At 43.6% G+C, this 22,079-nt stretch overlaps 2 protein-coding genes across 2 annotated transcripts in view; both read right to left on the minus strand.

The window, feature by feature from the left end:
* LOC111955998 (DENN domain-containing protein 5B) overlaps window positions 1-4,164 on the minus strand; it is a 74,854-nt gene extending 70,690 nt beyond the window's left edge. The window contains 1 exon segment of the mRNA XM_070434340.1: window positions 3,792-4,164. Coding sequence (XP_070290441.1) covers window positions 3,792-3,900 — 109 coding nt within the window. The 5' untranslated portion in view covers window positions 3,901-4,164.
* Window positions 4,165-5,751: 1,587 nt separating this feature from the next.
* On the minus strand, window positions 5,752-21,179 carry LOC111950106 (uncharacterized). Its single transcript, XM_023967472.2, has 4 exons — window positions 20,942-21,179; window positions 8,560-13,899; window positions 8,312-8,377; window positions 5,752-6,912 (listed from the first exon to the last, which is right to left on the minus strand). Exons 2-4 carry the CDS (start codon window positions 13,802-13,804, stop codon window positions 6,644-6,646), a joined length of 5,580 nt encoding a protein of 1,859 aa, XP_023823240.1. The 5' UTR covers window positions 13,805-13,899; window positions 20,942-21,179; the 3' UTR covers window positions 5,752-6,643.
* Window positions 21,180-22,079: the final 900 nt, after the last annotated feature.

Genomic DNA, 22,079 nt, shown 5'->3' on the forward strand with positions numbered 1-22,079 from the left:
AATACAGGGAACGAACAACACATTGGTGGCGGGCCTCTAGTAGAGTGGAACTATTTATGTTGCTCTAGTCACCAGCCAGGATATATATAAACCACTTCAAGAGTCTGATATGTCAGTGAGTGAGACTTCTATTAGAGTGCCACCACTAAGACACAACAATGAGACAGAGACACAGAGACACAGAGACACAACAATGGTATCCATGAGTTCATCTGACTACGGGATAGTAGATAAAGGGCTTCATAGCCAAAACCCCAAACTATCTCTTTAATAGGAGTGACACCCACTTCAACTCTCCTCTACTTTGGAAATGTTTCATCTCTGAAGGACAAGCATTGAGGTCAAAGCCAACGAAAAGTGTGGTGCTACCATGCTCCCTGAATGAACAAATACTGAACACACACACACCTAGGGAGATAGATGGCATCCACTGGGAAAGTTACCCCCCCCCCACAGCAGCCACGCATGCAGTCAAATCCAGAGGAAGTCTGGCCCTGGTGCCTAGAACAATGGGCCTGGGGAAACAGGCCTACTGCCACACAAAGGGAATGGGAGGGGGATGGAAGGAGSGGAATCATAGCCACATTCACAGCCCAATATAAGCAAGGCCAAGCCTGAGCCTAATGTGGATCAGACTGAAACCAGCACAGACCAAACCAGCCACTGTAAAACAGGATACAAGTCCGGCGTGGGCTGCTATAGCGACAGATAATAAAGAAGAAGCCCATAGCGAGTGGCGACATGTTGATGTCAATGATATCCATCACGGCAATCTGAGGAGTGTCGTGGGGGAGGAGAGTGATGGGCGACCGAGCAGCCTGATCTGAATTGCAAATGAATGTCAGTGTGGATGTTCAGTTGTTCACTGGGGCAGATGACAAAGCCCCGGGGAGAGATTGGGATGCTGAGGAGGGGAAAAGAGGCGAGGGAGAAGGGGAGGAGATAATGGTCTACCAAGCAATGGCRCCRYTAATGGATTCTACTAGACCTTTTCCCACCTTGTCTGTGGATAAACAATGCTACGTTAACGGACCACCACAACAACACACAATCAACTACTAGAAGATCAACGGAGAAAATGTTGTAGCAGACTACCATACTCCTAAAACACAGAGACCCATAGACATACTGTACCATAATGCCCAAGTATAMGTATAGTACTTCCTGAGAGACTTCGCTGAGGTGTAGTATGTAGGATTAAGAACAGGAAAGTTAACAGGTGGTGGCGTCTCAACTAATGTCTGGAGACCGATTTAGCACATCCCCTAAAGAGACTAAAACTCCGTCCCACAATGCTTCGTTAATCATCACACCAGAGATGCAGTCTCTGAATGATCTAATCAACAGCAACACTGGCATCATCACTCTGTCCACTGAATCACTCCAACACGCCATCTCGTTCTCTCACCTTGTCCTTTCCTCTCCTTTCCTAACAGCTGTTGGCTCAACTCCTCCGACTGGTAACTTGTGCCCCAGTTTCACACAGACACACAGGCAGATGATCAGAGGGTTGGGGTGATCAGTGTGAGGGCAGCAGGCAGGGGAGGCATATGGGCTCAGTGTGGTGGATGCTCAGCAGACAGGGGAGGCATATGGGCACAGTGTGGTGGATGCTCAGCAGACAGGGGAGGCATATGGGCACAGTGTGGTGGATGCTCAGATGACAGAGGAGGCATATGGGCTCAGTGTGGTGGATGCTCAGCAGACAGGGGAGGCATATGGGCTCAGTGGGCTCAGTGGGTGCATGCTCAGCAGACAGGGGAGGCATATGAGCCCAGTGTTGGTGGATGCTCAGCAGACGGAGGCGATGCTCCAGTGTGGGGATGCTCAGCAGACAGGGAGGCATATGGGCTCAGTGTGGTGGATGCTCAGCAAGACAGGGAGCAATGGGCTCAGTTGTGTGGATGCTCAGCAGACAGGGGAGCATATGGGCTCAGTGTGGTGATGCTCAGCAGCAGGGGAGCATATGGGCTCAGTGTGGTGGATGCTCAGCAGACAGGGGAAGGCTATGGCTCAGGTTGGTGGTGGATGCTCAGCAGACAGGGAGCATTATGGGCTCAGTGTGGTGGATGCTCAGCAGACCGGGAGGCATATGGCTCAGTGTGGTGGATGCTCAGCAGACAGGGAGGCATATGGGCTCATGTGGTGGATGCTCAGCAGAACAGGGGAGGCATATGGGCTCAGTGTGGATGCTCAGCAGTGTCACATCTGAGGATCAACGATGCGCCATCAGCCTGAGAGCAACACACACACACCGGCTACAAATGGTTCCGATGCAGACCGAACCACAAGCAGATAAAGAGAAAGAGAAACATGAACTTAATCACAGAGACAACACACACACACACACACACGCGCGCGCGCGTATAGAGACGAGACAGGAACATCCCAGAGTGTCATAAACTAATCCTCACAGATTCAAAAGATTAGCCACAAAATAACACCCTGACAGCACCCTTTGATTGTCCTAACATCCTGCCCCCATAGAGGCTAAATGTGTCTGATTAAACACGCAACTAAAGGAATCCTGAATCCTCCCATTCTAGAGTCTTGTGCTTGGAACGTACTAGAAGAGCTGTTCCGAAGGACAAAGGATCCAAATCAGAAGCAATCACAGCTCACTCACTTCAGGTAAAGCTGTTCCATGAACACACACAGACCGTTAAGTAATTCTGAACTTCTAGTTATATAGATTCAGCCACGGAGACGTGATATCATATCCAACAACAGCATGACGCGACCACACAGGAACATTTTCTACTCATCCAATAGAACCACATGTGCAAAGCTCTCAATGTCAAAGAAAGCTCCCTTTCCTATAGAAGTATTATGTCACAGAGGAAAGCTTTTCAGTCAACAGGAGAATACGAGTCTCTACTGCCAGGTAATTCAATATGAACAGGCTGCAAACAAATTAAAAACATGCTGCAACACCAGAGCACTGCAATTTGGCAGTGTTCCAGTGACTCTGAACGCAGCCCAGTTGGCCCCTGAACGCAGCCCAGTGGGGGCTGGCTGGGGATCGATGGAGGGCCTCTACTTTGCGCTTAGGGGGCTGTGCACTTTGTTCAGTCACTGATGCAAAACTGAAGGGGTGACCCTGAAATCAATACTGGACCTGCATGGTTAACAGAGAGTACTTAGAGCTTGCTATTGCACTGAACAAACACACAGCCTCACCAAACAGAGAAAGGACCGGAGTCCAAAGCTGATTGAACCTTGAATATGTGCAGATATAGAATTTCAGCTCTTCTTGACTGAGGACGGGTTAATGGGGTGTTAACTATTTTATTATTAAAATAACAATGATTATCCTTAGTAGCAGCATTTGTAAACAAAAACATCATAAAAGACTCCACTGTTCTGCACTGAAACACCAGCCTCATAAGAAGTGTTGGCATTTTACCATTGAAATAATGACATTATAGCCATTGCTTTCTCACTCTCTCTTTGGTCCACACAATTAGCAAGGACAGGTCTGACAAACAAGTTTAGAAATGTCCCCAATACCTTTAACCCAGTTTACCAGAGACTACAATAATGTAAACAAGGTGATGTCAGGCTGCAACTGTAGGCATTGTCCTAATGATGTTGTTTTTAAACACAGCACATAATTTATGACCTTCAGCGACTGTAAACATTGTTCCAAATAAATGATATGCACTGATAATGTCATTAAGCTTCATGTGTATTAGTTTAAAATMTAAATAGTCCGTTTTAAGAAAAACCCGTTGTTTTTGTATAGTTACCACACAGGGAAAAGGTTCATTTAAATAAGTAAGTAATCTTACCGGCTAATTCGTCCGGTTCCAGCCCAGTTTCGGTGTCTATTCCGCATATCACAAAGTAGTGAGCGAAGCGGCAGGGCGCCGCTCCAGACGCCGCGTTGGTCCCACTCATCTTGGATCACAGATCAGCGTCCTCCCGTTCCTAGTACTCCAACCGAGACATCTACATAGCGATAATTAATCTGGTTTTAAAACTATCCTTTAGTCTTTGTAAATGGCAGAATGATAGTGCTCCGACGCAAGATTACATTAGTTTACTCTTCGTCAAATATATATTTAAATMTATTGAAATATCGAAGAGAATACTTGCTGGTTGTCAGCTCTTGGTCGCACAGACAATACTGATCGAACCGAATGGGAAGAGCGAGCCCGGTGTGTGTGTGTGTGCTTGCTTCCATGCCTCGCGAGGGCGGAGGCTCAACGCGTGGCAGGGCGGGACATTCAAATCAAATCTGATGCATAAAATTAGGTGGACAATATGTATGTTGTCTACATGTTAATCAATATTTTGCATTCTGCAGGCTATGTTTAATTTTCTCTGAATTGATCAAGGTTAATTCAATTATTTATATGGACATTATCTCATGAGATGGGCCTAACATACAGGCCTAACATTTCCCCAATATTCCTATCCCGTGAAAACAGACACCATGGACTTCCTCAGGTTAATGACTGGTGAGGTGAGGTTAATGACCATGAGAGTTTTAGCACTGTGTTGGGAAGGGCCTTTTCCTCCACAGCCCAGTGCCTCTCCTCTGACACCTGTGCAGATCAAAACACACACTGCTCATTTACAGCCAGTCAGAGGACAGTGTGATATTATGACCCCTTGCTGAGAACCTGTCTTCCTGTCACAGAGTCTGAGGAATAAAAGGGTAGAACAGGGAGGAGAATAGAAGAGAAAGGCTACCACTACATTGGCTGACTCCATAACTCTCTCTCATGGATTGTGTGAATACTGGCTGGATTTCAACCCTACGATCCCCCAGGCAAGGTCAGCCATGTATAGAATCCTGTAGCCTATTAAGTAAAAAACTGGGGTTGAGGAAAACAATAACAGAAACAAAGGCAAGCTGACATCAAGTATGTACGGTTAGGACTTCAACTCGTGAAGAGATTTATTTTATTATAAACTGGGTGGATTGAGCCCTGAACGTTGATGGGCTGACAGCCGTGTTATATCAGACCGTATATCACGGGTATGACAAAAGTAATTTTTTACTGCTCTAATTACTTTGGTAACCAGTTTATAATTGCAATAAGGCACCTCGGGGGTTTGTGGTATATGGCCAATTTTGTGGCTCCTGAATGGCGCAGCGGTCTAAGGCACTGCATCTRAGTGCTAGAGGCGTKACTACAGACACCCTGGTTCGAATCCAGGCTGTATCACAACTGGTTGTGATTGGGAGTCCCATAGGGCGGTGCACAATTGGCCCAGGTTTGGCTGGTGTAGGCTGTCATTGTAAATAAGAATTTGTTCTTAAATGACTTGCCTAGTTAAATAAAGGTAAAATTATTATTATTATTAAAAAAAAATTTTTTTTAAATACCACGGCTAAGAGCTGTTCATAGGCATGACGAAACGCGGACCATATACCACACAACCTCATGCCTTATTGCTTAACTATACATTCTTAACAGGCCTCCACCACCCTTGTACATGGCTTTCTTCAATAAATATACAATAAGTGTTGTGTAGAAACAGAAAACATGACCGAAGATTCTGTTATKTGTTCTGATCCATTCACCTATGTGAGTCTCTCAAGTATCAACACATCGAACGGAGAAGCCTTGCACAAGCGAGTGACTGAAACGAAAGGAACATAAAAATTGTACTTTGCTTCCCTCAGCTGGTGTAACTGTGTGTCTCAAATGTGGTCTTTGGCTGGTGGTGGGGGTAAATAATACTACAATRCTCTTCATTGGATGCTGTGTAGTCTGAGAGAACAGGTAACAACAAAAACATATTTTCTGTATTTATATATTAGTTCAGTGCCATAACAATACAGTAAACATCAAATGGACAAAAACGGACATGTATTAAAAAAAACAAAAAAAACATGGCATTTCGACCAATGTTTAAGACGAAGTATAAAACCAGTGACCTGTAAAGGACATACATTACTCAATACCCAAAACATTAGCAGTAGTTGAAGTTAACTACAAACAACATCTACGGCCACAGATAACTATAAACCCAGTGCAAGGAACTACATCAAACTAAGTGACAACGGCTTTCAAATATCATTTGATGACAGACATCTATGATTAATTTATCACCAGTGTTAAAAAACCTGCTTGGCTACAATTGACACATTTTGTGTGTATGAGACAGCAGAATCTCACAAAACAATAAGTTCAGTCCGGTTTCTCCCCTTTAGCTTTGGTTCTGGCTGCAATAGACATAGTCAATAAAAAAAGACGGTAAACAAACAAAATACAATTTACAATACCATCACTATGATGATTCAATCCCTATGATGCTCTAACAATGTAGGCAAACAATAGTATAAGAGTACGAGTAACCGAACACCAATCACCCTTAGGTGTCAAGAGTAACAATAACAGATGGTATATAAAACATACTTCTGACTGTTTCAACCACAGCTAACCGGACATATTATAGGGAGAGAAATCAGACGTTTACTCATTTAAAAACATATAAAAACATGTAGAAATGTAAACTGCATAATGAAGCCTAAATATGGCTTTATAGGCACTGTCTGCAATGTTTCAAGTTTTTTTTAAAGAACAGCATATGCACAATGTCAGGTTTGAGGTAAAAGTATTGTCTTTGCCAGAAACCATCAATTACGGTTCTGTCTGGTGTATCCTGTCAGGGCCGACTGATATGCTTACGAATCATGTCTGTCTCCTGACCACCGCTCGTTCCATTCGTCCACGGGAGAGCTATGGCGCCTGGCTGTTGGCTCAACTCTTCTCCCTTGGCTGGAGGAGGAATGGTGACCACGATGGGGGCTTGCATTCTGAGAGGAACCTGGATGGTGACAGTGAGGGGGACTTGCATTCTGAGAGGAACCTGGATGGTGACCGTGAGGGGGACTTGCATTCTGATTGGAACACGGATGGTGACCGTGAGGGGGACTTGCATTCAGACAGGAACCTAAGAGGCAAGCATAAGAAAGCAGGTGAGAAATATTCACATAAGCACTGTAGGAAATAGCCATCCCCCAGCTACTGGCCTTCCAAGTGGAGATGAAGGATCAGTAAGGCAACTTTTCAGTTCAAAAGTCTATTCAATGTACACAGGATCCTGGGAACACTGCCTCAGCATATACTTAGAACACGGCAAGAACATGTTCCAACCCAGTCAACACAAAAGTCACACTTTCCATGCTTCCACACCTGCATTGCCTGCTGTTTGCGGTTTTAGGCTGGGTTTCTGTACAGCACTTTGAGATATCAGCTGATGTAAGAAGGGCTTTATAAATACATTTGAAAATTGATTTGACTTAGGTTTGTTGGGTAACTGACATAGGTTTCAGTTACCCAACAAGTTGGTGTTGACGTTCTCATTGATAAGGCTGATTTCTAGTAAAGTTTTTGTACACTCTGAACAAGTACATCAACATTTTCCCCAAGCTTTTTCTATACTTTATGGGTCGTTCCACTTGATTAGAATCACTTTTTGACTGCACCCCTTTTGATTTGAATGAAACTTTCCATACATATTTGCCCATGGTAGAAGTGGTCAGAAAGTGGCTTTTTGGGCCCAAATGACAAAAAATTTAGGAGACAGAAGTYCTCAATGTTGACCGATTTTGCATATCCCATTCAGTTTAGGCAAAAACTCTTTATTATTTTTTTAACCTTTAACATCAATTATCAAAAACATGTAAACTATTTTTTTCACTGTATTTTAAACCCWAATTTACATAATCTGAGGTGAATATGTTGTGACCGCCATCGGTTGAGACACAGCATACTTTTGCCAATACTTTTTTGTAAGCTTTGAAATTATATCAAACTCAACTGTTTACCTTTTCCAGTGATGAAGACATAGATGTATGTTAGGGTATGCAAAATCGTCAACTTTGGGCACCTCTATCTCCGTAATGTTTAGGCATTCTGGTCCAAATAGTCACTTTCTGACATCTTCTACCATGGGCAAATATGTATGGCAATTTCTGTTCAAATCAAAAGGGGTGTGGTCAAAAAGTGATTGAAATCAAATGGAATTAAGTCACATCCTGTGAGAGTTTCGAAATACACCTGTCTGTCCACCCTTTTCCCACCCATTTTTACTTAGGTCATATTGACCCAGGCTTACAGGCCTGTGTACAATTGCATGATACATTTGCGTTCACTACCCAGCTCCTATAAATAACATTATACCCTTTCATCTAGATGATTCCAATCACAACACAGACGTAGACAGTTTCATGTTGACACTTTTCTAAAAGTAAAAATAGATATACAACTCTTGTTTGAAATACTGGGAAATCATTGGTGCAATTGTAAAAGTAGCCTACCATGTGAGGCTAGCATAGCCTGCGACTTACCTTCAATTTCATTTGGCCTCTTCTTCTGCTTCTCTGACCACTTGTAACCAACTCCAGTTTTTTTTTCTGTAACCAGATGAACTTGTCAATAGCTGGAAATCCAATCAAATGCATCTAAATATTGACTTGTAGTGTGTTATTCTGTGTGTTCATTTTTCATACCAATGCTAGCTATATATATTACACAAAAACTTTGAGGGAATACATGCCACTTTCTTTTGTCAGTGGCTTGTGATTGGTGTCCTTACCCGAGTGTCTGGAGTCTTTCGGAGGTTCACGATGGAGAGACTTCGTCAAATGCTTTGCCTGAACAATGCTCTTCTTCATCAAAATGGCAGCAGGCTCCTGCATTTCCAGCTTCCTTTTGAAGCTCTTTTCACATGCACCGCTTGGTCCAGGCTTCAGCTCCCCTATATCTTGCTGATTCTCTTCCCGAACAGGGGGCTGTTCCTTTGTATTCTGGCAGTTCACAGGAGCATATTCCTCTTCATCGTCAGAACGCTGTGCATCTTCCGGATCTTTGTAAGACCTGTTGAACATGACGTCATTTTCATATTCACAGGGATTGAAGTAGTGCACGTTCCTTGGATTCAAAGAAAAGCTGACGTTCCGCTTGGGTTTCGGCAGAGCATCGACACATTTTAGAATGGGTCGGATGATCCTGGTCTCCGGGATGGATCTGGGACTGGCCTGTGGACCTTCCACTTCCTCTGGAGGACACCCTGATCGTCTGCGAGTCCGGGGGGTTGGAGTCGGGACAAAGCTGCTCTCCCAATCTGAGAACACCTGCTGCCTCGCAGACACTTTTGCCCCAAAATGTCCATTGGCATGTTGCTGTGATATCCTGGCCAGATTAGGGCAATCATGACTACCTGGGCTATAACCATTGGGACTGGCAGGCTTGATACAAGGTTTGGGCTTGTGTGCCACTCTTGCTGGTTTGTTCAGCATTTGTGATTCAGGTGAAGCACTGGGAGATGTATATTCTCTGTTCTCTCTCTCATTCCCATCCTTTGAAACCTCTGGAGTCCTCAGAAGCTTCGGAATCCTTGCCAGCTTTGGCTTGGGGGGCAGCGAGTCACGCTCACGCTTGCTTTTTGACAACGTTCCTTTCTCATTCCTAGTCAACACCTTCGGAATCTTTGACAACATCTGTTGGGATGTCAAGTCGCTCTCTGCCTTACATTTTAGTTTCTTGCACGAGTCACGATTCTTAGAGACCATTACCCCTAAACCCAGAGGGTCTCCTCTATCCTCCACCCTCTTCTGCCTTGGTGGGGAACCTTTCCTGATAAGATGTTTGGGTAAGGACAGCTTTTTCAATCTGTCTTTTAGGGGTTGAATTGTTTGCTTGTGTTTCACACCGTTCCTCTCCCTCTCTTTGACAACAGGAGACACTGACTTTGCAGGGGAGTGGTGTCTGCTAGTTTTGTTTGGGGATTTAGTCTTTGGCATTTTGGGGACTTCCTCAGTATATGTTGAGGGTGAGCCATTTGTGGAAGGTTTTTTGGGGATGTTTATGGAGAGTTTGAGAGGAACAGTGGTAGTTGAGGATCCCAGCACATGGAGGGTTTTCACCCCAGGGCACAGCGGTGAGTTCTTACTGCTGCTGGCCCTCTCTCTTTCCACCAACTGGCACTTTAACTCTTTGGAGTCATCAGAGTTCCTGCCTTCAGTTTCAGTTGAATTTCTCCTCTTCTGTGACGTCTTGTCCCTAGATTGACTGGCCTCACCCAGTCTTTCAATTGAAAATCTCCCCTTCTTGTCCCTACTTTGATTGTCCTTGCTCCCTTTCTCAGTTGAATGTCTCCTCTTCGGTGGCTTATTGTCCCTGGATTGACTGCCCTCACGCTCTTTCTCAGTTGAATGTCTCCTCTTCGGTGGCTTATTGTCCCTGGATTGACTGCCCTCACACTCTTTCTCAGTTGATGATCCCCTCTTCTTGTCTCTGCATCGACTTTCATCACTCTCAGTCAAATTTCTCCTCTTGTGTGACGCATGTGGCTTCTTGTCCCTGCGTTGATTATTCAAAGTTGCCTTCACCCCAGAGCTCTTAGAGGGTTGGGATGGTGACCGTTCCCTCTCTGCTCTCCCATGGCATTTCTTGGGCTTTTGTCTGTCAGATGATGTTGGATGGAGGGTTTTCTCCTTTTCCATTTTTTCTTTTACTTTTTTCTTTGAGTTGCAGGTTTTGTATTGAGTGACAAAGTCAGCAACTTTGTCATACTTATCTGCAGGTGAACCACAGTCCTCTACAGGTGAACACCGCTTGTCTGCTATGATGTTAGCTCTTAACTTAGAAGGGTTTTCAAACTTGGGAATTGGTAATGTACTCGTCCTACAGTCTTGGTCCTTCTCTTGCCGTCTTTCCCTATCCTCAGAACCAGGACTGACTTTGCTTTGGGTAGTATGTTCTTGGGCTGACTCACATGGTGCTTTGGCATCAGTTTCAGGCTCTGTCCTTTTAACATTAGAAGCATGAGCCTCAATCTGAGCATGTTGTTCATTAGGGTTCTCCTCTGTCTCCTGATCTGAATCCTCAATTGTATCTGACCAGAAAAAAAAATCTGTGATCGGTATGACACCTGTACATTGCTGCATTTCTACCTCTGTCTTATTGTCACAGGATTGATTGTCATCACCCTCTTCTTCAGTTGATTGTATCTGCTTCTTGTCCCTACATTGATTGCCCACAGTCGCCTTCCCCCCAGAGTCCTTAGGGACCTCTTCTGTCTCCTGATCTGAATTGTCACTTGTATCTGACAGGGTAAAGCATTGAGCGATTGTTATGCATCTTGTACCTTGCTGCAGTCCTTTCTCTCTCCGACAACTGGTGCATAGGCCACTTTCAAAACCATTGTCAGTTTCAATAATACAAGGACAGTAGCAGGACTTATCTAAGCTGCCACTTTCTATATTCTCTAGTTGCTTTGTCTTGTCTTTGTTTTCAGAGCATGGTTCATGGGACCCGAGTTGGAGGTCAGAGCCATTTTCGATCTGGCAAAACAGTCTCATGGCATCCTCAGATGTCAGGATGGTCAAATTCATTGGGGAAAGGGGTTCCGAGTATGTTGTGAGGTCTGTGACCATTTTGAGGTCTGCATCTGTTGGGCAGTTTGAGTCTGTTGTGAGGTCTGCGTCTGGTGCCTCTGTTTCAGCAAGCAGTTTCACAGCATCCTCTGGTGTGAGAACGGTCAAAATCATTGGGGAAAGGGGTTCTGTCTCTGAGTCTGCATCTGTTGGGAGGTCTGTGTCTGTTGGGGGGGCTGCAACCATTATGAGGTCTATGTTTGTTGTGAGGTCTGAGTCTGTTGCTTCTGCTTCAACAGGTTGTCGTGCAGGAAATTCCAAAGTCTCCATCTTGCTGTGGAAGGTGTCACCCATTTTGACTCCCCCAACCACTTTGGAACTCTCCTCTGCTTTATCTGGTATGAACCACAGAGACCAAGCTCTTCCAGATTCTTTGTCAATGTCATTCAGCTTCTCGTTGACATTTAACCATGATGACCTGTAACACACTTGGGAAGAGCTGTCAACATGTGCTTGAATGGGAAACTTCTCGACCACTTCCCCCAGTGATATACCACTGACTGCAAAGAGAACCACTGCTTCCTCATCCTCTGCGGCCCAGGCAGACACATCTTGCATGATTTCCTTATCCCTTTTATCTTTTAAAGCTTCTACCAGGTTGGAGGCATCCCCGCCCCAATACTGCTCCAATATGGTTTCTAGACAACCATCTTTTGCCTCTGTGATCGTTGCTGCATTCTCCCGACAAGTAACCAGTTGCTGCAGCGTACGTAACTTGAACTGAACTTCAGCAATTGTGGACAAAACAAGAGATCTCTCATCTGCGCCGTTGGAGCTAACTTCCACGATTGTCTGGGTACCCCCGGTGCGTACAATATCAGTTGCCTGAGGGATGATGTGGACAAATGGTGAAGGTGAACTCTTGTCCATCTGTGTGATGACCTGAAGGACCTCATTATTGTCATCTCCAGTAYATGCCAGTGAACTTGTTGCAGATGCATCTACAGGCTTATCATACTCCATAAGACTCTCAACTTGAACCGGCTCATTTAGGACAGATAGAGAACTTGCATCATCTTTAGCTCTTTCCCACAGACTTTCCACTTGTTGTTCGTTGATGGACCAGGACCGTAAAATCTTAAATGGCACCTCATTGCCTGTATTCTCTGTCTCCATTGGCTCTGGGAACTGCTGTGGACCTATTGGAGGGACGATAGCCACGGGGGGCGGAGTGGTGGCGACTGCCGTCAGGGTCATGCACCTGGGGGTGGACTTAATCTCCAGCCGTATAGTGGAGTCCTCAGCACTAAACCTCTCAGGGGGCCTCGCCTGGTTGTCTTTGGTGTTACTATGTAGGTGCGTTTTGCCTGCTTGTAAAATATCCATCTTCTCTGTGCTGGATTGTTGTGCCTGGGAGGGGTCTTGTGTTGAGTTGTTCCCATTTACGGGTCCATTTTTAGATCTTAAAACACTCTGGAGCCAGTCCTGTATTTCATTGAGTGAGATCTTARGTTTATGAGGAGGTTTTTCCTGAAGTGTCTCAGTGAGAGGTTTGGGAGGAGAGGGAGCATATTGCTGGTCAGGGGTGGCAGAGGTCTGAGTGTGAGAAACCAGAGCAACATTGCCAGGAAGATTATCTGTTTGTTGTGTTATAGCTTGGGAAGGAACACTAGGTCCTAGTATAGCATGGCTGGCTGCTTTGGAATGGGCCCTCGAACGTCCACTAGACCGACCCCTGGAACCACCCCGAGAACGTCTACTAGGACCACCCCAAGAACATACACTAGAACCACCCCTAGAATTTCCACGGGAACCACCCCTAGAACGTCCCCTTGAGCATTCAGTAGAATGTCCCCTTGAATGTAAATTGCAATGTCCTCTAGCATGTCCATTGGAATGGTTGGGATCGAACATCTGCCATTTGCTTTCCAAGTAATGGAGATTGTTATGATTCACTATCTGACCAAACATATAATCCTGCTCAGTGTTATGGTGATGGGAAATATCCTCATGCCCTCTTTCGACAATGAGTGGGGGTAAAAAGTCATTGCTGGGGAAGTGGGGTTCATGCTTAGCCCATGCTTCTGTTCTCTCTCCACTGCAGTGTAAGGTTACATTAGGGGGTGCCTGGCCTCTCAAGTGTCCATAGAGATTGGGCCAATCCCTTATGTTCTGACTCTGAGCCATTATGTGATGGTCCTGATGATACGGATGAGGCGGCTGGGTCTCTTGTGTCCGATGTCCACGGAAGTGCATTTGAGAGTTCTGTCTATGGGCGTTGTAGTGGGCCCGCATGGCAGATTCATCCTCACGGTTCAGGCACGGGTGTCCCCTTTCTTGTTGGGTGAGGTACTGTCTTTCACCAGCTGGGGGAGCACTTTCCCAATGAGCCATATTATGGTGGCTGTATCCGTCACCGTCGCTCCATTCTCTTGATCTGGCATTTTCACAAGCATTATACATGTTGTGTCAGCTCTATCCGTCTCAGCACACTGAGCTGAGTAGCATTTCAAGCATATGGGGCACCATCCTCAAAAGCTGAATTGAAGAGTTTAATTCTAGAGGGGAAAAAAGAGAGAAACAGCTGTGAAAACTATGCAATAGTTATCCATCAACCAAGTTGTTGATTTTTCTAACATACACTGCAACTCTGAAATATGTCTAGGACATGTGACTGCCAGTTCAGACATTATGGGTTGAAATGTAGAGAGCTGCGCACAATTCACAATCAACTAACACCATCAACATTGTACACACTCATATAGGAGGAGCATGTGCCACACAAATAGCAGCCCGGGCAGGAGGAGAGTTCCACCTCAGGTCAAGTTGACCCCCCACATCTATTTGGTGTATAATATGGCATTGTTGATATCCAAGGCACTTTCTCAGGATTAAACCAAGGAAACTTGCCTCAGGCTAATTATGACAATTGACCACACAACAACTGTCTCCAACCTTGAAGTGATGCAGAGATGCAACCTTGAAGTGAATGAATCAATGGTTAAACAGTTAACATAACAATGGAGCCTATTCATTCCTAGCTGTAGACAACTTCCCTCGAGTCACACCAGGTTTTAAGCTACCTCGTCCAAATCCGGATGACACTGGGCCAATTGTGCTCTGCCCTACGGGACTCCCAATCACGTCCGGATGTGATGGAGCCTGGACTCGAACCAGGGGCTGCCTGGTTCAGTGGCATCAGCCTTTTGCACTGAGATGCAGTGTCTTAGACCACGTGGCCACTCGGGAGCCCAATCTCAGGTTGGACCAGAGTAGAATACTACAGTTACGATTAATTAAGCCAGCTAACTTTAATAAGCAACCAGATACAACTATTGATTTTCTGGTAAAAAATAAATAAAAAAGCTAAACTTAGATATGGGTTTTCGTTTGTTGAATCTATTAGACCATTCCCATTTCAAGCGTAGCTTATATAATTATATAATATTTAGGCAAGTTAGCTGACTAACTCCTTTTTTCCTGCTTTGTAGTATAACTCTCTGGGCTGCACAGGAAAAAAAGAATACATTCTAATCAAAGTTTATTGGTCACGTACAAAGTTTAGAAGATGTTATAGCGGGTGCAGCGAAATGCTTGTTACGAGCTCCTAAGAATGCAGTAAAATGTCAAACAGGTACACAAGGTATTTGAAAAAATAAAATACATTTATAATAAAATCATGTCGTAATGAATCCAATTAACAACCCAAACAGGACTGTAACAGCAGTCTAAATGCAATCTATATGTATATATACCGGATGAATTTACACAAGATATAATAAGAATTATATATTAGAGCGAGCTATGGCAAGAAAACATTTTATTTGCCTTTTAGCAGATGCTCTTATCCAGAGAGACGTACAGGAGCAATTAGGGTTAACTGCCTTGCTCAAGGGACAGATTTTTCACCTAGTTGGCTCGGGTGATTCAAACCAGCAACCTTTTAGTTACTGGCCCAACACTCTTGACTACCTGCTACCCCACTATATAAATAAGTGTGTATTGTTTGATTCTAGCTTAAAATATACTTATTGATGTTGCCATATCTTATCGATTACTTTACATGTATAAGGAAGGTCGGGGTCAATGGAGGGGGTAATAGGGACGTGGTGTATGGAAAGTTAATGAGTGAGACGAGTGCAGATAACATTTCTTACAGAATGTAAACTATTGTTGAATATCAAGGCCCCTAAGGAGAAAGTCAAAGGGAAACAATCTGGTTTTAGTCACTGATAAAGATAGGACAGGGAGTAGTGAGGAATTCAGCCCGAGGTCAAGTAAACAGATGAAGTGAGAAGAAACGGTCCTTTCCCACACACATATCCTTCCACGCCCACAAGGGTTCGAGCATCAGGCAGGGCCATGACTACACCAGTGAGAAGAACCAATTAAGTTGTGTGTGTGTGTGTTAGTGTATGTTTGATAGCGTGTGTGTTTTGTGTGAGTGAGCGTCACTTGGTAGACGGTTAGTGATGGCTGCTCAACAGTCTGATAGCCTGGCGATAGGCCTGAAAAAAGGACATGATGGCGCATTTCCATTGGGGTTTAACCCCAGTGTTTTAACCAAAAGGCTCTGACTTTTCTCTATCCGTCTACACAAGATGGCCCCCGTGTCTCGCTGGGCCATGCCTCCAGCGTACCTGCTCTGACTTAGAGCCAAGGTTAGGCCACTGGTACTTTCCAGCCTGCATTTACATAACAATGGCTAAATGAGAACATGGGTTTACACCTTCGACGGTGAACACCTTCTCACAAAGCAACTGTCTTAATTATGTAGAGGTTGTTGATTCTTGTTGAAGTCCTCACTCTCAGCCCTAACTATGGAAACACAATTTCCCTAGTATAACATCAGGATGTATACACTAGTGTAAGACTGGTGTAAAACATTTAGAGGACAATAATATTAGTAGTTATAAGCAGGAAACACAGATTGGAACCGTAAGAGGGACTGACTGATGAGGGATGAGGTAATCCAGTGGTGTGGAGTCACAGGGGGTTAGGATGTAGAGTAGATTCCTGTCTAAGGTAGGTATAAAGGCCATCAGATCTGGAGAGGAGAACCTTGAGACTGACAGGCCAACCATTCTGCATATGCCATCATATTGTTCCACCGTGCCATGCAGCCAGTAGGATGCATTTTTTAAACATAAATTACAAGATGGCGCCAAAGAACATGGCTGATGTTTTACATTCTCCCAACCAATTGTACAATTTTGTTCTTCTTTTTTTTTGCGTTTTGTGGAACTTATTTTTGAACTTATTGTGTACATAAATGTTGCTGCTACCGTCTAATATGACCGACAAGGACATCAAAAAATTCTGGGAAGAATAAACTTGGTTAAGCTTTCATAGTGTCTGTTGAGTTTTTACTCTGAGAATTAGAACCTAACAAGGGGCAATGACATTAACATGAAAAACGCCACCAAAATACGAGGCATTACATCCATATTCAGCAGTTGCTACAACAATTTTTGTATAAAAAGAATGTATGATATGTACCCATTGATTCTTGAATATAGATATAGTCGCCTCATGAGCTTAGTTCAACCGTCGTACCCCATCAGAACCCAAAATATACGCGTGTTTTACGCCAATGTCTATAAACAAACACTATATACAACTCGTCATTCAAGGCAGGTGGGGCAGACTTCAAGGCACACTTAAACAGCATGGCTACCACAGCATTCTGCAGCGATACGCCATCCCATCTGGTTTGCTCTTAGTGGGACTGACTATCATTTGTTTTTCAACAGGACAATGACCCATCACAACTCCAGGCTGTGTAAGGGCTATTTGACCAAGGAGAGTGATGGAGTGCTGCAGCAGATGACCTGGCTTCCACAATCACCCGACCTCAACCCAATTGAGATGGTTTGGGATGAGTTGGACTGCAGAGTGAAGGAAAAGCAGCCAACAAGTACTCAGCATATGTGGGAACTCCTTTAAAACAGTTAGAAAAGCATTCCAGGTGAAGCTGGTTGAGAGAATGCCAAGAGTACGCATCAAGTCAAAGGGTGGCTCTGCAAATTCAGCTATTGTTGGAAGCCAGCCAATATAAAACATAAACTATATTGAAATTACTAAAGGTTGCAGCATACGTTGTGTAAATGGTGAACTCATACAGCCGTCAACCCTTGTCACTGCAATCCGTTTCACATTTGCTAGCTGACTAGCTAGCTACCTTTTAGATTGAAGCCCATATAGAAGATAGATGACAGAAGTCCATCTCCTACTGTAAATAACCTGCACAATGTGTGTGTGTGTGTGTGTGTGTGTGTGTGTAGCCTGCCAGGTAGAAAAATGGCAGATAAAATACGGACAGAGTATTTTTCAGTACACCCAAACGCAAAGTAAGAACCCTAGTAGCCTAATATCTCAAAGACTAGTTGATAAAATGTTCATAAGAAAGAAGTGAAATGCTAATGGAAATGTTTCACAATGATGTCATTTGGCAGAGCAGGCAACAGATGGCACACAGCCAGCAGAGCTGGGGACAGATGGGCAGGAACAGGGAGTCTCGGGTATGTTTGTTGAGTCTTTGTTTGGCAACATTATGAAAGGTTCTTTTTTTTAGACTTGTAAAATAGGGACATAATTGGAAAATGCCATGGATACCCCTACTCTCAACAAACTGATCTTAGTTCAGTCACCAGTTTAAGGCAATGGTATTGCTGTTGTGATTAATTGTGTACATTTACATTTAAGTCATTTAGCAGACGCTCTTATCCAGAGCGACTTACAAATTGGTGCATTCACCTTATGATATCCAGTGGAACAACCACTTTACAATAGTGCATCTAACTCTTTTAAGATGTAGTTTTGGGTACCGGTAGTTAGGAGTATGGCAAACACCTTATTTCTTTTCTAGGAGACAGACTGAGTCAGTGAGGGTGGTGAAAGGGAAAGAGCCAGGGAGAGAGACTTCAGAGAACAATGTCACAGCCACGGCAGGACCAGGTGTCACCCTTGTTGCCAGCAGCACCAGTATAGGGGACAGTGGCACAGCATTGTCCAGTTACCTCAGTGATGGCACAAAACCATATCAGCCACACCCACAATTTATAGAACTGCAAACTATTGCCAACAGTGTTGACGTTTCAAGAGAGATGGTTTCGCGATTTCCCCTGGCTACATTATAATCCATCAATAAAAGGAGTGTTGTGTTTTCACTGTAGCCAAGGGTTTTCAAGCCAGCCATCTTTTGGCGAAAGAGCAGATGCTGCCTTCATTAGTGCAGGATTTAGGAACTGGAGAAAAGCCATTGAAAAATTCACAGCACATCAAAACTGCCAAACCCACCACCACTTTGTAACTGTAACAGCACACCAGCTAAATCCATTCATTGCCCAGTTATCCAGCGTGTGTGGTAAACAGCAGAAATGACCAAATCTACCTTGCACTGTATGAGAAAGCAACAACATTGATTAAATCCATTGAGACAGACTCAAGACGTTTTGCTGGCAAAGCAGTGGATCACTATAGGGCAGAATTTTCGAAAGTGTTGGATGGTGTGGAGGTTCAGTTTGGTGACCGTTTTGACCAGGACAGTCTAAACGTCCTGCAAAAGTTGGAAAGAGCGCTTCTCACGGGGGAGTTGGATGAGTCTCTAGATCAGTACRCWGAGSTGAACATAGATTCTCTTTCAGTGCAGWTSCCTCTCTTTCYCAACAAATACCCCTGTAGCAGCAGRGGAGAGGCAGCAGAGGTCCTCAGGAGGCTTCCAGTGGAGGTGCYGGGGTTGMTTGACCAAGTTGAGGTGCTGATCAGAATTTTGTTTGTGGTGCCAGTGTCTTCATGTGAGGCTGAGAGGAGTTTCAGTGCACTCCGCAGGTTAAAGACTTGGCTACCGGCTAGCATGGACCAAGAGAGACTGAACGGCGTAGTTGTCTGTAATGTACATAAATGCAGGATGGTCTCGAGGGAAAATATCTGCCAGCAATTTGTTGGATCCATTGAAACCTGCAAACATATGTTCGGTTCTTTTGTTCAGTAGTGTGTATATGTAACTGATGTGAAATGGCTAGCTAGTTAGAGGTGGTGCGCGCTAATAGCGTTTCAATCAGTGACGTCACTCGCTTTGAGACCTTGAAGTAGTGGTTCCCCTTGCTCTGCAAGGGCCACGGCTTTTGTGGAGCGATGCTTCGTGGGTGACTATTGTTGATGTGTGCAGAGGGTCCCTGGTTCGCGCCCGGGTCGGGGCGAGGGGACGGACTAAAGTTAAACTGTTACATATAGCAGTGGTTCTCAACCTTTTTTGGTACTGGAACCCCTGCATATTTTGAGGCAAGGCGGGCAAAGGTTTTGAGTGGTCCTCAGGGACCTCCACCCCCTCTATTATATGTAAAGTTACTGGAATCCTTGTGCCGAATACGTTCATTACACTTTTTTATGTCACGGACCCCTTGCAATTACACCAGGGACCCCTGTTTGAGAACCCCTGGTGTATAGTATGATATGTTATTTTGTTTAGTATTTTTCAGTTTTTAGTACATGACAGTACACTAATTATTTGTTTGATGTTATTTAAAATTGCATACTTTGCGTGACATACTTGTCCATAGCTGATGTTTGAAGAGTTGAGACACTGACTGAACAATAAATAATTATTTTTGAAGGATATTTTGGTTGATTTGTTTGGGTTATTCATTGAAGTAGTTCTTTCGCTTTTAGAACTGTACTTACTTTGAGTGTTTTGTTCTTGTAAAGATATTGTAATAGACTCAGGCCAGTGGCACATATTTAATGACTATATAAATGTATCAGAAAAAGTCAAATTCAATACAGAGACCAACTTTGTGATGGTTCTCAATGGAGAGTGTTTTAGATGACATCACACTATGTTCATTGTATTTACGAAAATTGCACCCAAACAGTGTACAGTACCATTGCCACCTACTGGCCATTCTTGGTATTGCTGGTTGTAAATACAAATACCTGCATATATACTGGACTGATAAGGAACACTGCTATACCTATTATTATTATTAGTAGTAGTAGTAGTAGTAGTAGTAGTATTATAATGATTTAAACATTTGAACAAGTTGGGACAACCCTTCAGTTAACTACTGTACCTATCAATTATCCAGTAGTAGTAATTATGGTCCCTCAATATACATTTAACATATTACAACGTAGGTTGTGTTACAGCACTACTTTTGGTGTCCCCTTCAGGAATTGCTCTTGAGAAAATTTTATGTAATTGTCCCCTCCAAAGTTGATATCAGATTTAAGCCCCTGGTTAAAACTATCATTTTGATATCATGGATGGTCAGTCCTTGCGTCCATAGCGCTATATATGAYTTTTAGAGTGGTTACATTTCTCCAGCCCCAACKSTCAGCTTTTTACAGAAACAGTGTTAGGGATTCACTTCGTTATTGTTTCTACTGCTGATTGCCGCCTTACGATGTGTTACAAAGTGACGAGCAAACACATTTAAACGGTCCTCCATATTACTTGGATAACTCCTGGAGAAAGAATACCCTTGCGTAACGTTAAATCCGATGCTTTTGTTTCACAAATATAAACTACTGATCAACATAGTTGTTGTTCAATGTCAACCATTGGATTTTCCTAAGAGAATATCGACATAGGATACTTACAGAAAGCATGCGCCACTCCTCTCTCACACATACCGGATATCAACCGTAAACATGCATATTCCCAACCGAGATTTAGCAATCAACAACTCCTCTCTCCTGTGGGGTTTATCAGCGGTTGGCATCCAACGTTATGGCGCATTACTGCCAAAAATACTCCATTCTTCCGTTAGAACTTTTTCAAATGTATATCTGGTGAGCGAGCGTGACTSGTACTAGAGATTCAAGTTCCACGCCCCCAGAGTTTTCTCCGCTCCTTCAACTGATTGGCAGTATTCTCTAACCATTATTTTATTGAAGCAAATAACAAAAAACGAAACCAATATTACAAGACAAATTATTAATGAACAGAAATACGTTATAATTTCTCTGCGGTTTTAGGTTTGTTCTTGCTATAATTTATATATTTTTTCTTCCTGCTATAATTTGACCGTTGAGCAAGCTCAAACAAATAACTAGTTGTTTCGTTGTGTCATTTATTACTGCACTAATYCTTAGTAATATGGAAGGAATGATTATCTATAGATCGAAAACGGGACCTTTTCCTGACTCTACAGCTATTTAGAAAGCATATTCAATGGTGAAATTCCATCCATTGCCAACAACATGTTGACTCCGGAGGACATTGTCTAAGGGAAACTAATACACATATTTGTCTCTAGACACGCGAGTGTGGTCCTACACTATCTACATATACATCAATTTCTGGAGTRGATCAACGTAAGATATGCTCACAGAAGGAAAAAAATAAGCGCAATGACAATTGTCTTCGAAAACTGTACTGTGTCCTTTAAAGCTATTATCCAAGTTGAACTAGAACCAGACAAATCAGGATTTGAGGAAGGGGAGTATGAAACGTGGCAATAAATAATAGATAAGCCGTCCAAGAAAACTCCGCAGAAAAGAGAATACTGATCTAAACCAGATGTTCCTAAAATGGATGTCTCTAAGAAAGTCCAGAAAAGGTCTCCCCTGCGCAGGTCATTACTGAATAAACCCTGGGTGAGTTTTTTCGACTACAAGAGTTATTTTTTCTATACCACTGCGCAGGGGAGATATTTTTTCTATAACACTGTATCAATCAGCCATACTTACATGAACGGCTTATGAACGACAGTTGTGGCTGCTTTGCATGATGTAT

This window comes from Salvelinus sp. IW2-2015, linkage group LG3, assembly GCF_002910315.2.
Source record: "Salvelinus sp. IW2-2015 linkage group LG3, ASM291031v2, whole genome shotgun sequence".
In the NCBI taxonomy this organism is placed as follows: Eukaryota; Metazoa; Chordata; class Actinopteri; order Salmoniformes; family Salmonidae; genus Salvelinus; species Salvelinus sp. IW2-2015.